The sequence below is a fragment of the Dryobates pubescens genome, chromosome 33 (genome assembly GCF_014839835.1).
Source record: "Dryobates pubescens isolate bDryPub1 chromosome 33, bDryPub1.pri, whole genome shotgun sequence".
Classification (NCBI taxonomy): domain Eukaryota; kingdom Metazoa; phylum Chordata; class Aves; order Piciformes; family Picidae; genus Dryobates; species Dryobates pubescens.
In genome coordinates this window covers 6,410,168-6,426,654 of record NC_071644.1, presented here as the reverse complement: position 1 = coordinate 6,426,654, position 16,487 = coordinate 6,410,168, and the positions used below count along the sequence as shown (strand labels likewise).

The window sequence follows — 16,487 nt, the reverse complement described above, 5'->3', positions numbered from 1 at the left end:
TGGCTTTATGGCTGCTGGTCCTGAGCCAGAAACACCACAGCCACAGCAGGCCATGCCCTGGGCTGCTGGCATTGTGCTGGGCTTCACACTAAAGCCACACAGTGGGATATCACTTTGCACTGCTAAGCTTCCTGCCAGTTCAGCTCTTGCCTGCCCTCCAACAGCTTAGCAACTGCTCCTGTGGCTCATGTGGCTCTAGCTCATCCTGCTGGGTCCTCCAACTGGGGCAGGAGTTGGTGGCCCCACAGCCCCTTGGCTGTCCTGGCTGGCAAGTGCCTGGAGAGAGGCAAAGCTGCAGAACTGCAGAATCTGCCCCTCAGGGCTGGTGAGTTCAGGGTGATGGATCCAGCTGAGGGGTCAGAGTCCTGTGGGGAGCAGCTGGGGGGGACTGGGGTTGTGCAGCCTGGAGAAAAGGAGGCTGGGGGGGAAACCTCTTTGCTCTCTATAGCTCCCTGAGAGGAGGCTGGAGTCAGTTAGGGTTTGGTCTCTTCTCCCAAGGATCAAGTGATAGGACAAGAGGAAAAGGTTTCAGGTTGCACCAGGGCAGGTTTAGGTTGGCCATGAGGAACTATTTCTTCCCCAAAAGGGTTGTCAAGGCCTGGCCCAGGCTGCCCAGGGCAGTGGTGGAGTCTCCATCCCTGGAGGGACTGAAAAGCTGTGTGGAGGTGTGGTGCAAGCGGTGCCCTGGCAGCGCTGGGTTAAAGGTTGGGCTTGGAGATCTGAAAGCTCTCTTCTAACCAAAACAATCCTGTGATCCTGGGGCCCATCTGTGTGCTGTGCCTCCAAGGCAGCTGTGTGCCCTCCTTGCTCTGCCTCCTCGCTCTTGGCAGCGAAGGTGGCTGCCTGCTGTCCCCGTGCCCCCCAGCAGGAAGGGTCCAGCCAGCAGCCTCTATGTGGCCTGAGGCTATTCTTGTGCAGAGCAAAGCCAAAGCTTGCAGAGAAACCTGAAACCCAGCGAGACTTGGATTAGCAACCCGAAACTGAGGCCAGGATACAAGGCTTTGGGAAGAGCTTGGCAGAGTTTCAGGCAAGTGCGGGCTGAGTTTCAAGTCAGCTAAGGCTGACCTTTGAGTGAGCCTGCTGCTGGCAGCTCAGGGAGCATGGACCTGAATTTTAAGAGAGCCTGGGGAGTGAGTTTCAGGCAAAAAAAACCCCCAACCCTCCAAACACCAAACCAGAAGAGGTGAAGGGTTTAGGCACAAAAGAAACCCCAACAACCCTACCCCAGTGCAGACCTCCTATGGTTTGGGGGTGATCGCTCCTAGCCACTCACCTGCCCCCAAACCAGCAAAACCAGACTGGTGGTTACAGCTTCACTGCACTCTCAGTTTCAATGCAGACTTAACCCCTTCCTCAGCAGGGAGGAGCTCTCACTTCCAGGCTTCCCCTGGGGTAGATCTAAATGACCTGCTTTGCTCTGTCTCCATCACAAGGGAGGTCTCGTGGCTGCCAGCGCTGCGAGGTCAAAGCTGGACCTGAGCAGCTCAGCGTTCCCTGCAGCTATCCCAATGGCAGTTTGCTCCTCACAGGAGTTTGTGGAAGGGGAGGGTCATAGAAGTGATCAGGTGACAGATTCTAAGGACTCTTAGGATCACTAAGGTTGGAAAAGACCCCTAAGATCAAGTCCAACCATCAATCCAGCTACACCCTGTCCCCAGGTGCCATGGCCACACGTTTCTTGAGCACCCCCAGGGGTGGTGACTCCACCAGCTCCCTGGGCAGCCTGTGCCAGTGCCTGACCACTCTTGCAGCAAAGAACTTCCTACTCTCCACCCTAAACCTCTCCAGGTGCAACTTGAGGCCATTTCCTCTCACCCTCCCATTAGTTACTTGCATGAATCAGAGGAGGGGGAAGATGACAAGAAGGAAAGGCTGGGGCTGGGAGAGCAGAAGCCCAGAGATCAGCCAGAGACAGACAAGGCCACACAACATCAGTGACTGAAGGCTGAAGGCTGATGATCAAACCAAAGCATGAGGAAAATGACCACAAACAGAGCTGCCTGTCCCAGGCAGTGGGAAGCAGCAAAGGCCACCACAGCCTTGCTCCTGGAGCTGTGGACATGTTCCTCTTCCCACTATGGTTGTTTGGTCGGGTTTATTTTTCCACTGCTTTTACTGCAAGCTCATCACTCCCTTCCTCCCCTAACACACAGCATGTGATGGGTCTAGATTAGGGCAGGGAGGATGTGTTTGTAATCAAACCCACATTTCTCTGCATTGTCTGCCTTGCCTTGGCAGTGAATTCAGCCTCCCCTTTCCCCCCCCCCCCCCCAGCTCATGATGGGTTAGTGCTGATTTTAAAAGCTCTGTGAAGGTAGAGTTTTCCCAACTGGATTTCCCTGGATTTTACTTATCTTAGAGTCCTATTTCATGTAGCTCTGATAGCTCCTTTCCTCCCTACCTGGCTGTTGAAGTGCCTTCATGCTTGGAGCACACCAACTGTGGAGCCTGAAGCCACAGAAGGGCTTTTGAAGGCCAAAGGAAGTGGCCTTCCGTGGCATTCCCAGTTTTCCCACCTAGCTCCATGCCCTTGACTCCCAGCTCTTTTTCTCCCACGCTATGCCCTGCTCCATCAGGCAGAGAGGGGCCTCATGTGCTGCTTTATTTCAGGCCCTTCTCCCATTTCACATTGACATTAGTTATTTATATAATGTCCTTAATACCAAAGAGCCGATGCAGGAGGTGCTGGGGGGGGGGGGGGCTGTGGTGGGGCTGTGCCCACCCTCCCCTGGCTCAGCAGGTGGCATCCATCAGTCACGTTGGTCTGGAAGTGCTGGAGCAGCCCTGCAGCATCCCAGCACCTGGCAGCAGCTCCTCTGGGGAGCGGGAGCCAGGTATCCCCCCTGGAGGCACAGGGTCACACACCCCGTGCCAGAAGGTAACTGGAGATGGTCTGCCCTGGCTGCTGGCTGTCCTTCTGCAGCCTGCACGGCTCGTGGCACAGAGCCTTGCCCTTGAAGTCCACGCTCTGCAGTTGTGGCCCCCTTCCCACCCCCGGGGAGGAGGCAGGGAAGTGCTTGCAGATGTGGATCATTCCCCCAAGGACGGTGTGTGGGCTTTACCCTGGCCAGCTAAATAAATACTTGGATGTCTCCTGTGCTGAGGCTTGTTTGTGTCTCTGAGGCCAGGGTGGAACGTGTGGTGGGGTGTGTGCAGTTCCTGTTGGGTTTGGTGTGTGGCTGCTCCAGCTCTGGCTGTAGCTGTGACACTGATAACGCAGGGCCGCTGCTGGCTCCCGGTTCCGTCTCGCTGCCTCTGGCTCTTTTATGTTCTCTGCTGCGGTTTGCAAGGCAGAGTTTAAAGGGGTTTTTTTCTTCTTCTTTTTTTCTGACTACCCCTGGCTGCTGGACTCAAAGGGAAGGAAGTTGACTGCAGCCAAGAAGAGGAAGCCAGTTGGTTTCCCTTCTGCGTCTGCGAGCGCATCTGAAGCCGGGGAGGGGCGGGAGGGGGGGGAGAGGGAGAAGGGTGTATCCAGATCAGGAATCAGATAGGATGGGAAGACAGCAAACCTCTTTCCTTCCACATTTTCTCAGCTCAACAGGCTCCCTGCGTGCGTCAGTGGGGAGCAGAGAGAAAGGAAGTGTGTCCTGGTCGATGCTTCCCCGGCGGCGTGGGGCAGCGCTGCAGCTCCAGCTGCCGATGGGCTGCGCGCTCCCGGCGCGCTCCCTGGCACTGCAGTGCGTGAAGGCAGCCACCGCGGGGAGCTTCCTTCCCACAGGATGTGGGTGCTGCCAGGGCGAGAGACCCAGCTGCCCTCCAGCCTGCTGGGCAGGAGCTGCCTGCTGCCTCCCCGCTCCGTGGAGCACGCCGAGCAGCAGGGCCGGCAGCCTGTCCCCACCGAGGACCCCCGAGGTGGATGCCAAGCATGGGGGTCCCTCTCGATGCCCACAGCATCTGCACAACTTTCAGCCTCCAGTTTGGGGGCTGCTGCAGCCTGGTGAGCCAAGGGGTGGCTGGAGCCTCTGGGCAGTGCTCTTGGGGCAGCAGAGCCTGGAACTGGGCTTGGGCTACTGGCCACAGACACTGCTGCAGGCAGCTACTTCAGGACATCTATTTCTGGTGCCCAGGGCAGGGGAGGGCATGCTCTGGGAGGCAGGCTCCAGGACTTGTAGGAGCTGAGGGCTATTTCAGGCTCTGGTTGCTGATCCACCAGGCCACCCTCAGCCAGTTGCTTCCCCTGTAACTCCCTCATGCCAGGCTGAATCTCCAACCCAAGGCAGCCTCTGCCACCTGCACCAGATGCTCCTGGGTGGGGTGGGGTGGCTGCCACGCACCACAAGGGGTTTGTCAAAAAGCCATGATGCTGGCTGTGGTCTTTTGATGTCAATCCACAGCAGGCTGGCAAATTGTGCCCTAGGAATGCTATCCATAGGTGAGCATCCCTGAGGCATGTTTTGGGGTGACAAATCTCTGCAGGTTGAGGCAAAGAGGTGGGCATGTTGAAACCAGAACAGTCATTGCCATGTGTCATGGCTCTGTGCCTGAGCTCCTTCTCTGCTGACCCAGCTGCCCTCCAGCCCTGCTGGGCAGGAGCTGGCTGCTGCCTCCCAGCTCCTTGGAGCACACAGAACAGTGTGGCCAGCACCCCATCCCTATCAGGGTCCCCCCAGGTGGATGTCAAGCATGTGGGTGCCCCTTGGTGCCCACAACATCCCATGGAGCAAGCCCAGGCAGAGGCCAGAAGCAAGCAGTGGGCACCAGGAGCAGTGGGCACCAGGTCCCAGAGACCCCAGAGGCTGTGAGACAGAAAGGCATTGGCTGGCACCCTCATATCTTCCCCTACCAGCTTCTATATATAGACCTGCCCTCTCTGAACCCATCACACCAGGATCTCAAATGACACCCTGGAGAGGGAGGTGTGTGTGGGGGGAAAATGTCTATTTTTAGCCCCTGAATGGATCTGTGCTGGAGCTGAGCTCTCTGCCCCCGTCAAGGGTACAGCATCATGTTGTGCTGGCAGGATTTTCTTGTGTGGCTCTTTGAATGGCACCACCACCACCTCAGGCTGTGGCACAGGTAGGATGCAGCTTTGTGACCTCTGCTTCTTCTGCTGCTTTTTGGGCTCTGTTGCATCTTCCTCCCCACAACCAAGGGTTTGGAAGGGGCTGCTGTGGCTTGCTGAAATGTCTCTGTTTGGACTGTGCTTCGTTGCCACCTTCATGCATGGTGCTGTGGCAGCAGCAATGCTCAGGGGCATGAACCCTCTAGGGTTTTTTAATGGGTTGTAGGCAAAGAGGAGCAGGAAAGGGGCATGTGAGGTGTGATGCTGCTGTGGGAGGATCCCAACCCCTCTGCGCTGCTGCGCTTGGGGAGCAGAGGCAGAAGGAGCCTGAGGGGGGTAGTAGTGGTCTCTCCAAGCCCTGGTTGGGTTACGGTCCAGCATAGTGATACTGTCCTGCTAAGTCTACCAGGAGCTGCCCTTTCCTTTCCCTGGTTTCAGCTGGAAACGAGTGAGGAGGAGCAGTGAGCAGGGAAGCAGGGCAGGAACCTGTGGGGAAAGGGTTAGGGGGCATGCACCTCGGCTCTGGTGCCCCTTCCTCGTCCCCTCATCTCCCCTCGCTTTGCCGCTGCAGGCATGGATGACTTCGAGTACAGCATCCAGCTGAACGACAGGGACTGGGCTGAGTTCTTCCTGGAGTCGGAGGAATGCGACTTAGCGCCGGCCGCGCTGGCCACGGCCGAGGAGCAGTGCCTCAGTGACATTGAGCAAGGGGACGGCGTGCCGGGCAGCGGCTGCCCCGCCAGCGCCGACGGCCAGCTCGCAGCGAGGGTGGGCAGCAGGCCAGAGCTTGGCACGGGGAGCTCGTCCCCACGTGGGGTGCCCGGAGACGCCCCCCCGCGCTGGCTCGCTGCTGGGCACCTCTCCTTGCCGGAGCTTCTGTCGGGCAGCGAGGACGAAGCGGAGCTGGGCTCCGTCGGCAGGTTTCTGTGTGACAGCGACAAGCCCGGCCGCCCTTCGCCCACCCCGATGCCCAGCGTGCAGGGGAGGCAGCCCCCGTGCCCCCCCGCAGCCCCCCTTGCCAACCCGGCCGGTGGCACAGCCGAGGGCAGCCCCGGGCAGGACGCAGCATGTGAAGCGGCAGCCCCGCAGCCGGCACCGGAGAAAGCAGCAGCCAGGAGCGGCCAGGCCATGGAGCATCCCAGCCAGCCAGCGGGAACGAGCAGCCCTGAGCAGGGACGGGACACAGGAGCGGCACAGCCCCATGGCAAAGCGGTGGCACAGCCGGGGGCTCCCTTCCAGGACAGCTTGCCAACACCGGCTGCCTCCCCAAAGGCAGCAAGGAAAAGTCTTGGCAGCAGCGCTTTCCGCTCGGATCCGGGGCTGCAGGGACCCGTGCGTGACCCCCCACCAGGGCCGGCACTGGAGACTGTCCCCAAAGCACCCGGCTCCCCGGCACGGGAGGAGGCGAGCAGGGAGAGAACGGGCACCGAGCCGAGCTCCCCGGACGTGGTGAGGCCGAAGGTGCCCGGAACGCCGAAGAGGAGCCGCAAGCAGCGCGGAGCCAGCGTCACCGAGGCGGCCCAAGGGGACAGGGAGCCTGCAGGGGCGGTGGCACAAGGGACTGGTGCAGCTGTGAAGACACCTTTGAGCTCCCCCCTGTCCTCACGGAAGGGCAAAGGGAAGGAGAAGGCAGCCAGGCCAGCTCTGGTGAAGCTGGGCAGCGAGGAGGCAGCGGATAGCAAACAGCCAGCGCCCAGCCCTGGCACGGATGAGGGTGATCCAGCCATGAGCACCCCCCTGAAGCAGAAGGTGAAGGAGCCAGGGACACAGCCACAGGGGAAGGCAAAAGCCACCAAGCAGCCAAAGCCAGGACAGCTTGCTGGCTTGGGTGTACATGACAATGTGCCAGAGACCCCTGCCAGCCAGACCCTGGGAGCAGCATGCCAGGAGGCACCCCAGGAGCCTCCCCATCCCAAGAGCGTGGAGGCTTCTAGAGGAGATTCTGCACCCCAGGAGCCTCCCCATCCCAAGAGTGTGGTGGCTTCTAGAGGAGATTCTGCACCCCAGGAGCCTCCCCATCCCAAGAGCGTGGAGGCTTCTAGAGGAGATTCTGTACCCCAGGAGCCTCCCCATCCCAAGAGCGTGGAGGCTTCTAGAGGAGATTCTGTACCCCAGGAGCCTCCCCATCCCAAGAGTGTGGAGGCTTCTAGAGGAGATTCTGTACCCCAGGAGCCTCCCCATCTGAAGAGACTGGTGGCTTCTGGAGGGTTTGCTGCACCCCAGGAGCCTCCCCATCTCAAGAGCGTGGAGGCTTCTAGAGGAGATTCTGCGCCCCAGGAGCCTCCCCATCCCAAGAGTGTGGTGGCTTCTGGAGGGGTTGCTGAACCCCAGGAGCCTCCTCATCCCAAGATAGTGGTGTCTTCTGCAGGGGGTGCTACTGGGGGAGCTTGTGGGGAGCCTGCAGCTGAGAGCCCCAAGGAGCTGGGCCCCCCTTGCTTTGCAGCTGGGGCCCCTGCAAGGGCGGACAGCCTGGACGTGACTTGGCCCGAGATGTACGACTATATGTTTTGTGACTCCCAAGAAGAAGAAGACATGTGGGACTCCATGGAAGGGGAGAGAACACCCTTGGAAAGGGAAATATCCTTGCCTGAACTGTATGAGTACTTTTTCAATGAACCAGAAGGAAACAGGAAAAAAGCCAAAGGTAAAGACAGGAAGAGAAAGAAGTTCAGCAGCTTGGACCACACCGGGCTGCGGAACGAGGGTCCCAGCTCGGCTCCAGTCAGAGACTCCCTGGTTGTCTCGGTCCCTGAGGCCTATGAACACTTCTTCAGAGATGGGCCTGGCAGCAGGGTGGGCTGGAGAAGGATTTTCTCAGTCACTCCAGCCTCTGAGGTGAAGAAAGCTGTGGGGGCTCTGAAGTCCCTCCTGCAAAGGCATCTGGTGGGAGGCCAAGCCCCAGCCCCTCAGGCTCTCCTGCGGAGAGGATCTGGAGAGAAGCTCTCCCTCGTCCCGCTGGCTCCGCCAGGAAGAGGCCAGACCGAGCCAGAAGGTTTGGGCATGGCCCTTGCACTGAGAGGTACAGCAGCACTGCCACCCCCTGCACGCTGGGCACGGAGATGTGCCCCTGCCTTGCCTGCTCTGCTCTGCTCCCGCTGCTCTGTGGGCAGCCTGGCAGCCAGTTCCGGCCCATCTCCGCTCCAGCAGCGGTGGCATTAAGGCCACCTTGCCCGTGGGAGCATTTTGGAGGGCTCTGCCAGGTTTAGTGGGGCTGAAATCAGCCCCCTGGCACGTGAACCTTGCCACATGGCATCCCTGGGCTGCCACCGCCGTGTCATGCCCTGTGGCTTTGGCTTCTTGTGACGCTCACGCTGCCCTGGCTGGCTCCCAGCGCTGCAGCAGGCGTGGAAGCTAGGGACGGTCCCTGCATAACTTGTTTTGCTCCCCACAATCTCCAGTCCTGGAGCAGAGAGCTGGTCCTGGCAGCATGCATGCAACAGGCTGAACCTCAGGCTGGCCTGAAGTCCCTGTCCTAGGTGACTCATGTGTCCCCCCCGAGCTGCTAGAGCTCACTGTAGGAGCTCTTCTGCCCTCTGGCCAAGGAGAGCTTGCTGAAGCAGAGAGCTGGATTAAGCATGGCTGGTGGCACTGCACCAGGCAGAGTGGCAGAGAGAGGAACCCCCCCAGCCCTGAGCTGCCCAACTGCCTGCAGAACCACAAAGCTCTGTTTCTGATGAGGGAATGGGAGGCAGAGTAGCAAAAACCTTCTGTACCAAAGACCTCGTGCCCTTGAGATAAGGCAAGGGCTGCTGAGCTGCTGTCCTGTTCAGGCTGGACTGACAGTTGCTGGGGGTGGAAAAGGTGTGCATGGAGCAGGACAGGTCCAAGGCTTCCAACTGAAATAGGTGAGGAGGTCTTTAAAGCACACACTCACTTGAGCAACACCCTGCAGAGACCCCAGAGGTTAGCTGAGGCAGGTAAGAGAAATGGAGCTAAAAGGAGAGTGAGTCTGACCCAGCAGGACCTCAAGCACATTTATCTCTGGCACAGGTTGCCCAGGGAGGTGGTGGAAGCCTCAGCCCTGGAGGTGTTTGCAGCCAGGCTGGAGGTGGCTGTGAGCAACCTGCTGTGGTGTGAGGTGTCCCTGCCCATGGCAGGGGGCTTGGAGCTGGCTGATCCCTGAGGTCCCTTCCAACCCTGACAATTCTCTGATGCTCATGGCCACAGTGCCTTGTAGTTAATCCTGAAACCAAACAATGAGTGACTCATCCCAAAGGGTGCCTCCAAACAGAGCTTCCAGCCTGTTTGCACAGAGAAAAACTCCCTTTGCCATGGGGGGAGCTAATTAATAAGCCAGCTTTAATGGAAAGCCTGCTCAGATAAACACAGGAGCAAAAGTAGCCTCCTCTTTGAGTTGTGCCAGGCTGGAACTCCAGCAGAGAAAGAAACAGAGAGCACTCAGGGTTGTTTCCTTCCCTGGACCTAGCAGGTGGCAGGAGTGAGGTAGGATCCATGGAGAGATGATTCATAGAATGCTTTGAGTTGGAAGAGACCTTCAAGATCATCCAGTTCCAACCCCTCTGCCATGGGCAGGGACACCTCCCACCAGCCCAGGATGCTCAGGGCCTCATCCAGCCTGGCCTTGAGCACCTCCAAGGAGGGACCATCCACAACCACCCTGGGCAGCCTGCTCCAGTGCCTCCCCACCCTCATTGGAAAGGATTTCTTCCTCATCTCCAGTCTAAATCTGCCCTCCTCAAGCTTCAATCCATTCCCTCTCTCCTTATCAGTACAGCACCTTGCTGCTTCTCAGGAGCATTTGTGTTGTCCCAGAGCTGCCTTCAGCTTGCAGGAAGGGGACCTTGCCCAGAGGGACCTGCCTGCAGCCCCAGAGCATCAGCAGCCACCCCAGGAACTGCTATATCCTGAATCTACTCCCCAGCCCTGGGAAGAGGTGCAGGGAGGTGGTGAGGCAGGCAGAGGTCCTGTGGACATCTCATCTACTGACTCTGCCTTCCAGGCCCATGGGCAGCACTAGCAAATACTTGCCTTGGGCTCTTACAATGTCAGAGTGAGAGGGGTGAACCTTGGTCCCCCCCTCCTTGCAGGAGTCCTAAATAGACATATTTGACTTCACCAAGGGTGCAAAAAGGTCTTCTGGGACATATTTCTCTGAGGGTGCATGAGCCCCACTGCCCCAGAGGGACCAGAGGAGACATCATAAAACCCCAAGCCTTGTGCTCTTCTTCTCACAGGGGGGCCTGAGAGTCCACTGGCACTGACCCACAAAGACATGTGCCTTGTCTTCTGTGCCTTTGCCTCCTGGGCAGTGAAGACCTCCGACCTGCAAGCTCCAGACGCCTGGAAGACCAGTAAGTATGGTGCCCAGTCTGGTGGGAGAAGGGTGGGAAAGAGCCTGTGGAAGGCAAGGTGGGGGGCAAGGCAGGGATGCTGTCACACCTGATGATGCCTGTGGGGGGATGCAGTCACCCTCCTGCTTCCCCAGAGTGGCCTCTTGCTGGCTAATACCTTCTGCCCTAGGGGAATGTCAGGCTCCTGGTCCCTACTCACATCCCTAGAATCATGGAATCATAGAATGCATCAGGTTGGAAGGGACTCTCAGAGGTCATCTTGCCCAGCTCCCCTGCAGTCAGCAGGGACACCTCCAACTGGCTCAGGTTGCTCAGGGGTTGTCCTTTCCCCACGCTGCTGGCTCGAGCTGCAGGACAAGTCTGTGTGCCTGGCTTTGGCCCCACTCCCTCCAGTTGTTAGACCAGGGACCAGGAGCAGTGGGTGAGGGGCAGAGAGGCTTCTTTAAGGTCCTCACTGGCTAGAAGCAGAATCAAGACCTTGGCTATGCAGGATTTTACTCCTTCATCTCAGCTGGAACAAGTGCCCCTGTTTTTCTGCTGGAAAATGATAATCTTTTCTGCTGTAAAAGGTTTTTATGTATTTACATATTTTTCTGCTGTAAAAACAACATCTTCTCTCCAAACACAGCTCAGCTGAAGTCTGGTGCTGCTGCAGAGTCCTGCAAGCAGGCCAAGCTCTGTCAGCTCCTCTCCTCTCCTCTCCTCTCCTCTCCTCTCCTCTCCTCTCCTCTCCTCTCCTCTCCTCTCCTCTCCTCTCCTCTCCTCTCCTCTCCTCTCCTCTCCTCTCCTCTCCCTCTCCCTCTCCCTCTCCCTCTCCCTCTCCCTCTCCCTCTCCCTCTCCTTCTCCCTCTCCCTCTCCCTCTCCCTCTCCCTCTCCCTCTCCCTCTCCCTCTCCCTCTCCCTCTCCCTCTCCCTCTCCCTCTCCCTCTCCCTCTCCCTCTCCCTCTCCCTCTCCCTCTCCCTCTCCCTGAAGCTGGGTTGAGGGTTGCTGGGTGAGTAGTGCTGTGGGAAGTCAAGAGCACAAGGTTCAGGCCATGGGCACCAGAGAGCCCCCAGCGTGGGGGTGAGACACCAGGGCCAGGGCTTCCTGCTGCGTGTCCAGGCAAGGAATGTTCCTCCCTAAGGTCACACAGGAAGCTGACACCCAGGGCTGAGAATAGCTCATTAGCTAAGGTTGTTCAGTGCAGCCATCACAAGGAGCTTTTGGCCTGCTTCTCCTTGCCTTCTTGGTATGGGATGGTAGAGGTGGCCTCAGAGAGGGTGAGAAAAGCAGGATATGGGCTCCGTGTCCCCAGGATTGCATAACCCAGCATGCAGCAAGCAGCCTGGCAAGGAGGGCAGGCCAGGGGCAGCTGCACAGCCTGGCCTCGCAGCTCTGGCACTTGAGGTTCTGCAGGTTGAGCTTTCCTGGCTGTGACCCAGACTCTAACACACACAGACCCCAATCGAGTCTCAATTTAAGCTGGGAAGCCACAGAATCATAGAATCAACCAGGTTGGAAAAGACCTCAGAGAGCATCAAGTCCAAGCTGTCACCCAACACCTCCTGACAGCTAAACCATGGCTCCAAGGGCCACATCCAAGCCCCTCTTGAACACCTCCAGGCATGGGGACTCCACCACCTCCCTGGGCAGCACATCCCAATGGCCAATCTCTCTTGCTGGGAAGAACTTCCTCCTCACCTCCAGCCTAAACCTCCCCTGGCACAGCTTGAGACTGTGGCCTCTTGTTCTGGTGCTGCTTGCCTGGGAGAAGAGACCAACCCCCACCTGGCTCCAACCTCCCTGCAGGGAGTTGGAGAGAGCAAGAAGGTCTCCCCTGAGCCTCCTCTTCTGCAGGCTAAGCAACCCCAGCTCCCTCAGCCTCTCCTCCCAGGGCTCTGCCCCAGACCCCTCCCCAGCTTTGTTGCCCTTCTCTGGACACCTTCCAGCACCTCAACCTCTTTCCTAACCTGAGGAGCCCAGAACTGGACACAGGACTCAAGGTGTGGCCTAAGCAGTGCTGAGCACAGGGCAGAATGACCTCCCTGCTCCTGCTGGCCACACTGTTCCTGATGCAGGCCAGGATGCCCTTGGCCTTCTTGGCCCCCTGGGCACACTGCAGGCTCATGTTCAGCCTCCTGCATGGCTTGGCTTCCCAGTTCTGCTTGAGCACAGCTCAGGGGGATTTAACCTCTCTTACAATCCAAACTAAAGAACATGAATTGAAAGGACAGAGAAGAGCTTGGTGCTGTCTACCACCTCCATGAGCTCTACCTTCTAGCTCTACATGCTCTGATCCTTGTGTCCCCCACACCTTGAGTACTGGGTTCAGTTTCAGGCCACTCTGAGAAGGATGTTGAGGAGCTGGAGCTGATCCAGAGAAAAGCAGCAAAGCTGATGAAGGGTCTGGAGAACAGAGCTGGTGAGGAGCAGCTGAGGAATCTGGGGGGTTTCAGTCTGAGGAAGAGGCTGAAAGGAGTCCTTCTGGCTCTCTACAACTCCCTGAAAGGAGGTTGGAGCCAGGTGGGCTCTTAGTATCTTCTCCTAGCATCAAGTGATAGGAGGAGAGGAAATAGGCTCAGGTTGCACCAGGAGAGGTTAAGGTCAGACACGAGGAACAATTTCTTTCCTGCAAGAGTGCTCAGGCATTGGAACAGGCTGCCCAGGGAGGTGGTGGAGTCACCACCCCTGGAGCTGTTCAGAGCACCTATGGAGATGGCCTCTCAGGACATGGTTTCATGGCCATGGTGGTGTTGGGCTGATGGTTGGACTTGATCATCTCAGGGAGCTTCTCTATGATTCTATGATCCTACCCCCTCAGAACCCATAGACCAGAGTAAGCCAAGTAGTTTGTGATCTTCCCTGTGTAGAGAAAGGCCTTCATGTCTGGAAGGAGCACCCAGACTGACTCTGGCACTGTGTTGGGCTCTTTTCCAGTGTTCCTGGCAAGCTTTGGCACGCTCTCTGCCATCCGCTACTTCCGACGGCAGGTCAGAGAAGGACACCCCCGGGTCTAGGCTCAGCACACACCAGAGATGCTTCCTGAGGACAGGAGAGGACAGTGGAGGCAGAGGCTGGGGACTTTGTTCTTGGGCAGTGGGAGAAGCCTGGATCCCAGCACCAAGACTTCTCTGGAGCCATCCCTAAAGGGGAGAGGATGTCACGGGGAGCAGGATCCTTCCGGTGACGGTCAGTGACAGCACGGTAGGCACTTTGGACCTGCACTGGACAGAAGAGGAGCCCAGCCTGGGCTGGCTCTGTTCTTTCTTTGCACACTTCTTGCACACTTGGGCCACCCCCTAGGAGCAGTCACAGTGTCTCTTCCAAGGCACTGCTTGTCCCTGCTCCCCGCTGAAGTCATCTGGCAGCAGAGGAGGCACTGAGGTGGTGGAGGGAGGAGAGAGCTTGAAGGTGTCCAGAGAAGGGCAAGAAAGGTGGGGGGAGGGGGGTCTGGAGCACAGCCCTGTGAGGAGAGTCTGGGGGGTGTTTAGCCTGGAGAAGAGGAGGCTCAGGGGAGACCTTAGTGCTGTCTGCAACTACCTGAAGGGTGGTTGTAGCCAGGTGGGGGTTGGGCTCTTCTCCCAGGCAACAGAACAAGAGGACAGAGCCTCAAGCTGTGCAGGGGGAAGTTTAGGCTTGATCTTAGAAAGAAGTTCTCCACAGAAAGAGAGATTGCCCAGGGAGGTGGTGGAGTCAGCATCCCTGGAGGTGTTTAAGCAAAGCCTGGATGAGGCACTCAGTGCCATGGTCTAGCTGATTAGGTAGGGTTGGGTGAGTGCTTGGACTCGATGATCTTGGAGGTCTCTTCCAAGCTGGCTGATTCTGTGTGATTCTGTGAAACCAGGGAAGGGCTTTGTTCCTCAGGCAGAGCTGGGTTACCTGTGGAGGAGGAGAGGAGAGCTTTGGGAAGAGCTGGCTGTGTCCAAACATGGTGCTCTGCTAAGCAGGGACTGGCCACACGTGGCTAGCTGGAGGGGGAGGAAGGGGCTGCTGCCTTGGCAAGGCCCAGGCTTCCCATGACCACTTTGGCTCACTGCAGGAGGAATCATCCTCTTGGATTTCACTCCAAGAAGCCACAGCCTGGGCCAGCAGTGCAGGAGGCTGAGATAGGGTTTCTGTTGCATGTAGTCACCTCAGCCCTGCTGAGCTGGAGCCGTGGATGCAGTGTCTGTCCCTGTGGGTGAGGAGCACCCACTGCAAGGACACATCTGATCTGGTGTGAGGTGTCCCTGCCCGTGGCAGGGGGGTTGGAGCTAGATGATCCTTGAGGTGCCTTCCAACCCTAACAATTCTATGATCTTGCTCCTGTAGGCAGGGGATGGGCAGGTGTCATGCAGGCAGAGCCAGGGGAAGGGACTGGGCAGGAGGGAGAGGGGCTGCAGGGGCAGCAGGGAAAGGGGGCAGGAGGGACAGGGGCTGCAGGGGCAGCAGGGAAAGAGGCTGAGCTCAGGGGAGCCTCGGGAAAGAGGACTCATAAGGACAGCAGCATGTTGGAGAGGAGGAAAAGGTAGGTGTAGATATTTGGCTGTGAGGACCACCAGATGAAGGCTCTAGGTCTGTGACTTGGTTCCTCCTCTGCCTCCCACCCCAGAGCTGGCAGGGAGGAGAATGTCAAGTGAGGAGGCTGAATGTGTGACCTTGTGGGGCTGGGGAGGACCCAGAATGGATGGCTGGGGGCAAAATGAGAAGGAAGTGGTTCAGGTTCTTCCCTGTCTCTAGTGCCTTCTTGATCACTCCAGGGCATTATTCCTGAGGGGCTTCTTCACTCCCAAGTCTGGTAGCAGCACAAAGGTGAGGTTTGTTAAGCACTTAGGAACCAGGTCCACGAAGGTACTAGGGGGAAACCTGCCCAGAATGCCTGTGTGGATCTGCTCAAGGGCTTGACAGGAGCAGTCTGAGGCAGTGAAAGGAGAGAGAAGAGGTCTGGATCTTTCCTTGCAGTTGAATGTGTGTGGGGCTGTGCTCAAGCCCCTGTATCACTGCTGCTGAGAGAGAGCACTATGCACTTGTACAGTCAGACAGGTAGCAGAGAAGAGCAAGAAAGAGAGAGGGATGTGCAGGCTCCATGTGGACTGTAGCAGCTGTGTAGCCTGAGAGGGGACTTTTGTGGAGGAGGGGAAGGGAGAAAAGATGCTGGAAGCTTCCAATAAAGATCTGTCTCATGGATACTTCTGTGTCTGCCTTGCTTGTGTGTGAAACTGAAGAACAAGTACTGGGCTCTAAAAGAATGAGAATTCAACTCATTCTGGGTCTGTGGGCACCAGGCTGGAGGAGCTGATGTGCTGCTGGAGGAGCCCTGAGGGACAGAGTCTGCAGGGAGGTGAGCTGCTTCGCCTCTTCCTTGGCTCAATCCCCATTGCCTGCCCCTCTGAGACACATCTTGGCTGCCACAAGTCACTAACAGCCTGATCCAGAGAGCCCTGCCCTCTCTCCTGTCTCAAAAGCACTCAGGACTACAAGCACACTTCCATCCTTGCCAACCCTCCAGCCAGCTCCTCCTGGACCCTCCTGAACGGATCAGTGAGCACAAATCAATGCACAGCAGCAGCTCCTGGGTTGGGTCCACGGACCCTCATCACCTCTGCCCTCCCCAGGGCCCTCAGTGCAGCCAAGCTCTCCAGGGCACTGCAGCCTGGCAGGTTTGCCCAGCAGAGCTTGCTGCCTCCACAGAGCAGGAGCATGGTGGGCACAGGGGAGGCTGGAGCAGTCTCCTCTGCTCAGTTATACTCTTTATCCAGCCAAATGTCTCCAGGGGAGGCTGGAGCAGTCTCCTCTGCTCAGTTATACTCTTTATCCAGCCAAATGTCTCCAGGGGAGGCTGGAGCAGTCTCCTCTGCTCAGTTATACTCTTTATCCAGCCAAATGTCTCTTCTGAGGAGAGGCTGAAAGACCTGGGGGCTGTTTAGCTGGAGAAGAGCATCCTGAGAAGGGATCAGTGCTGATCAATAACTAAAGGGTGGGGGACAAGACAATGGGGCCAGGCTCTTGTCAGTGGTGCCCAGGGACAGGACAAGGGGCAAGAGGCACAAGCTAGAACCCAGGAGATGCCATCTGAACTTAAGGAGGAACTCCTTTGGTGTGAGGGTGCTGGAGCCTTGGAGCAGGCTGCCCAGAGATGTTGTGGAGTCTCCTTCTCTGGAGAGATACCAAACCCTCCTGGCCACTGTGATCCTGCTCTGGGTGCTTTAGCAGG

At 57.8% G+C, this 16,487-nt stretch overlaps 1 protein-coding gene across 1 annotated transcript; it reads left to right on the top strand.

The window, feature by feature from the left end:
* The first annotated feature begins 5,575 nt into the window (after positions 1 to 5,575).
* Positions 5,576 to 13,424, top strand: PERM1 (PPARGC1 and ESRR induced regulator, muscle 1). The gene is made up of 4 exons (XM_054175842.1): positions 5,576 to 6,950; positions 7,383 to 8,021; positions 10,198 to 10,314; positions 13,232 to 13,424. The coding sequence occupies exons 1-4, from the start codon at positions 5,576 to 5,578 to the stop codon at positions 13,309 to 13,311; spliced, it is 2,211 nt and encodes a 736-aa protein (XP_054031817.1). The 3' UTR covers positions 13,312 to 13,424.
* Positions 13,425 to 16,487: the final 3,063 nt, after the last annotated feature.

What these genes read in the sequence shown, in the direction of transcription:
- PERM1 (XM_054175842.1), top strand. Translation starts at nt 5,576, where the DNA reads ATGGATGACTTCGAGTACAGCATCCAGCTGAACGACAGGGACTGGGCT. An exon ending in CATGGCCCTTGCACTGAGAG is followed by an intron (nt 8,022 to 10,197) that starts GTACAGCAGCAC and finishes TTCTTCTCACAG; the next exon opens with GGGGGCCTGAGAGTCCACTG. An exon ending in TCCAGACGCCTGGAAGACCA is followed by an intron (nt 10,315 to 13,231) that starts GTAAGTATGGTG and finishes GCTCTTTTCCAG; the next exon opens with TGTTCCTGGCAAGCTTTGGC.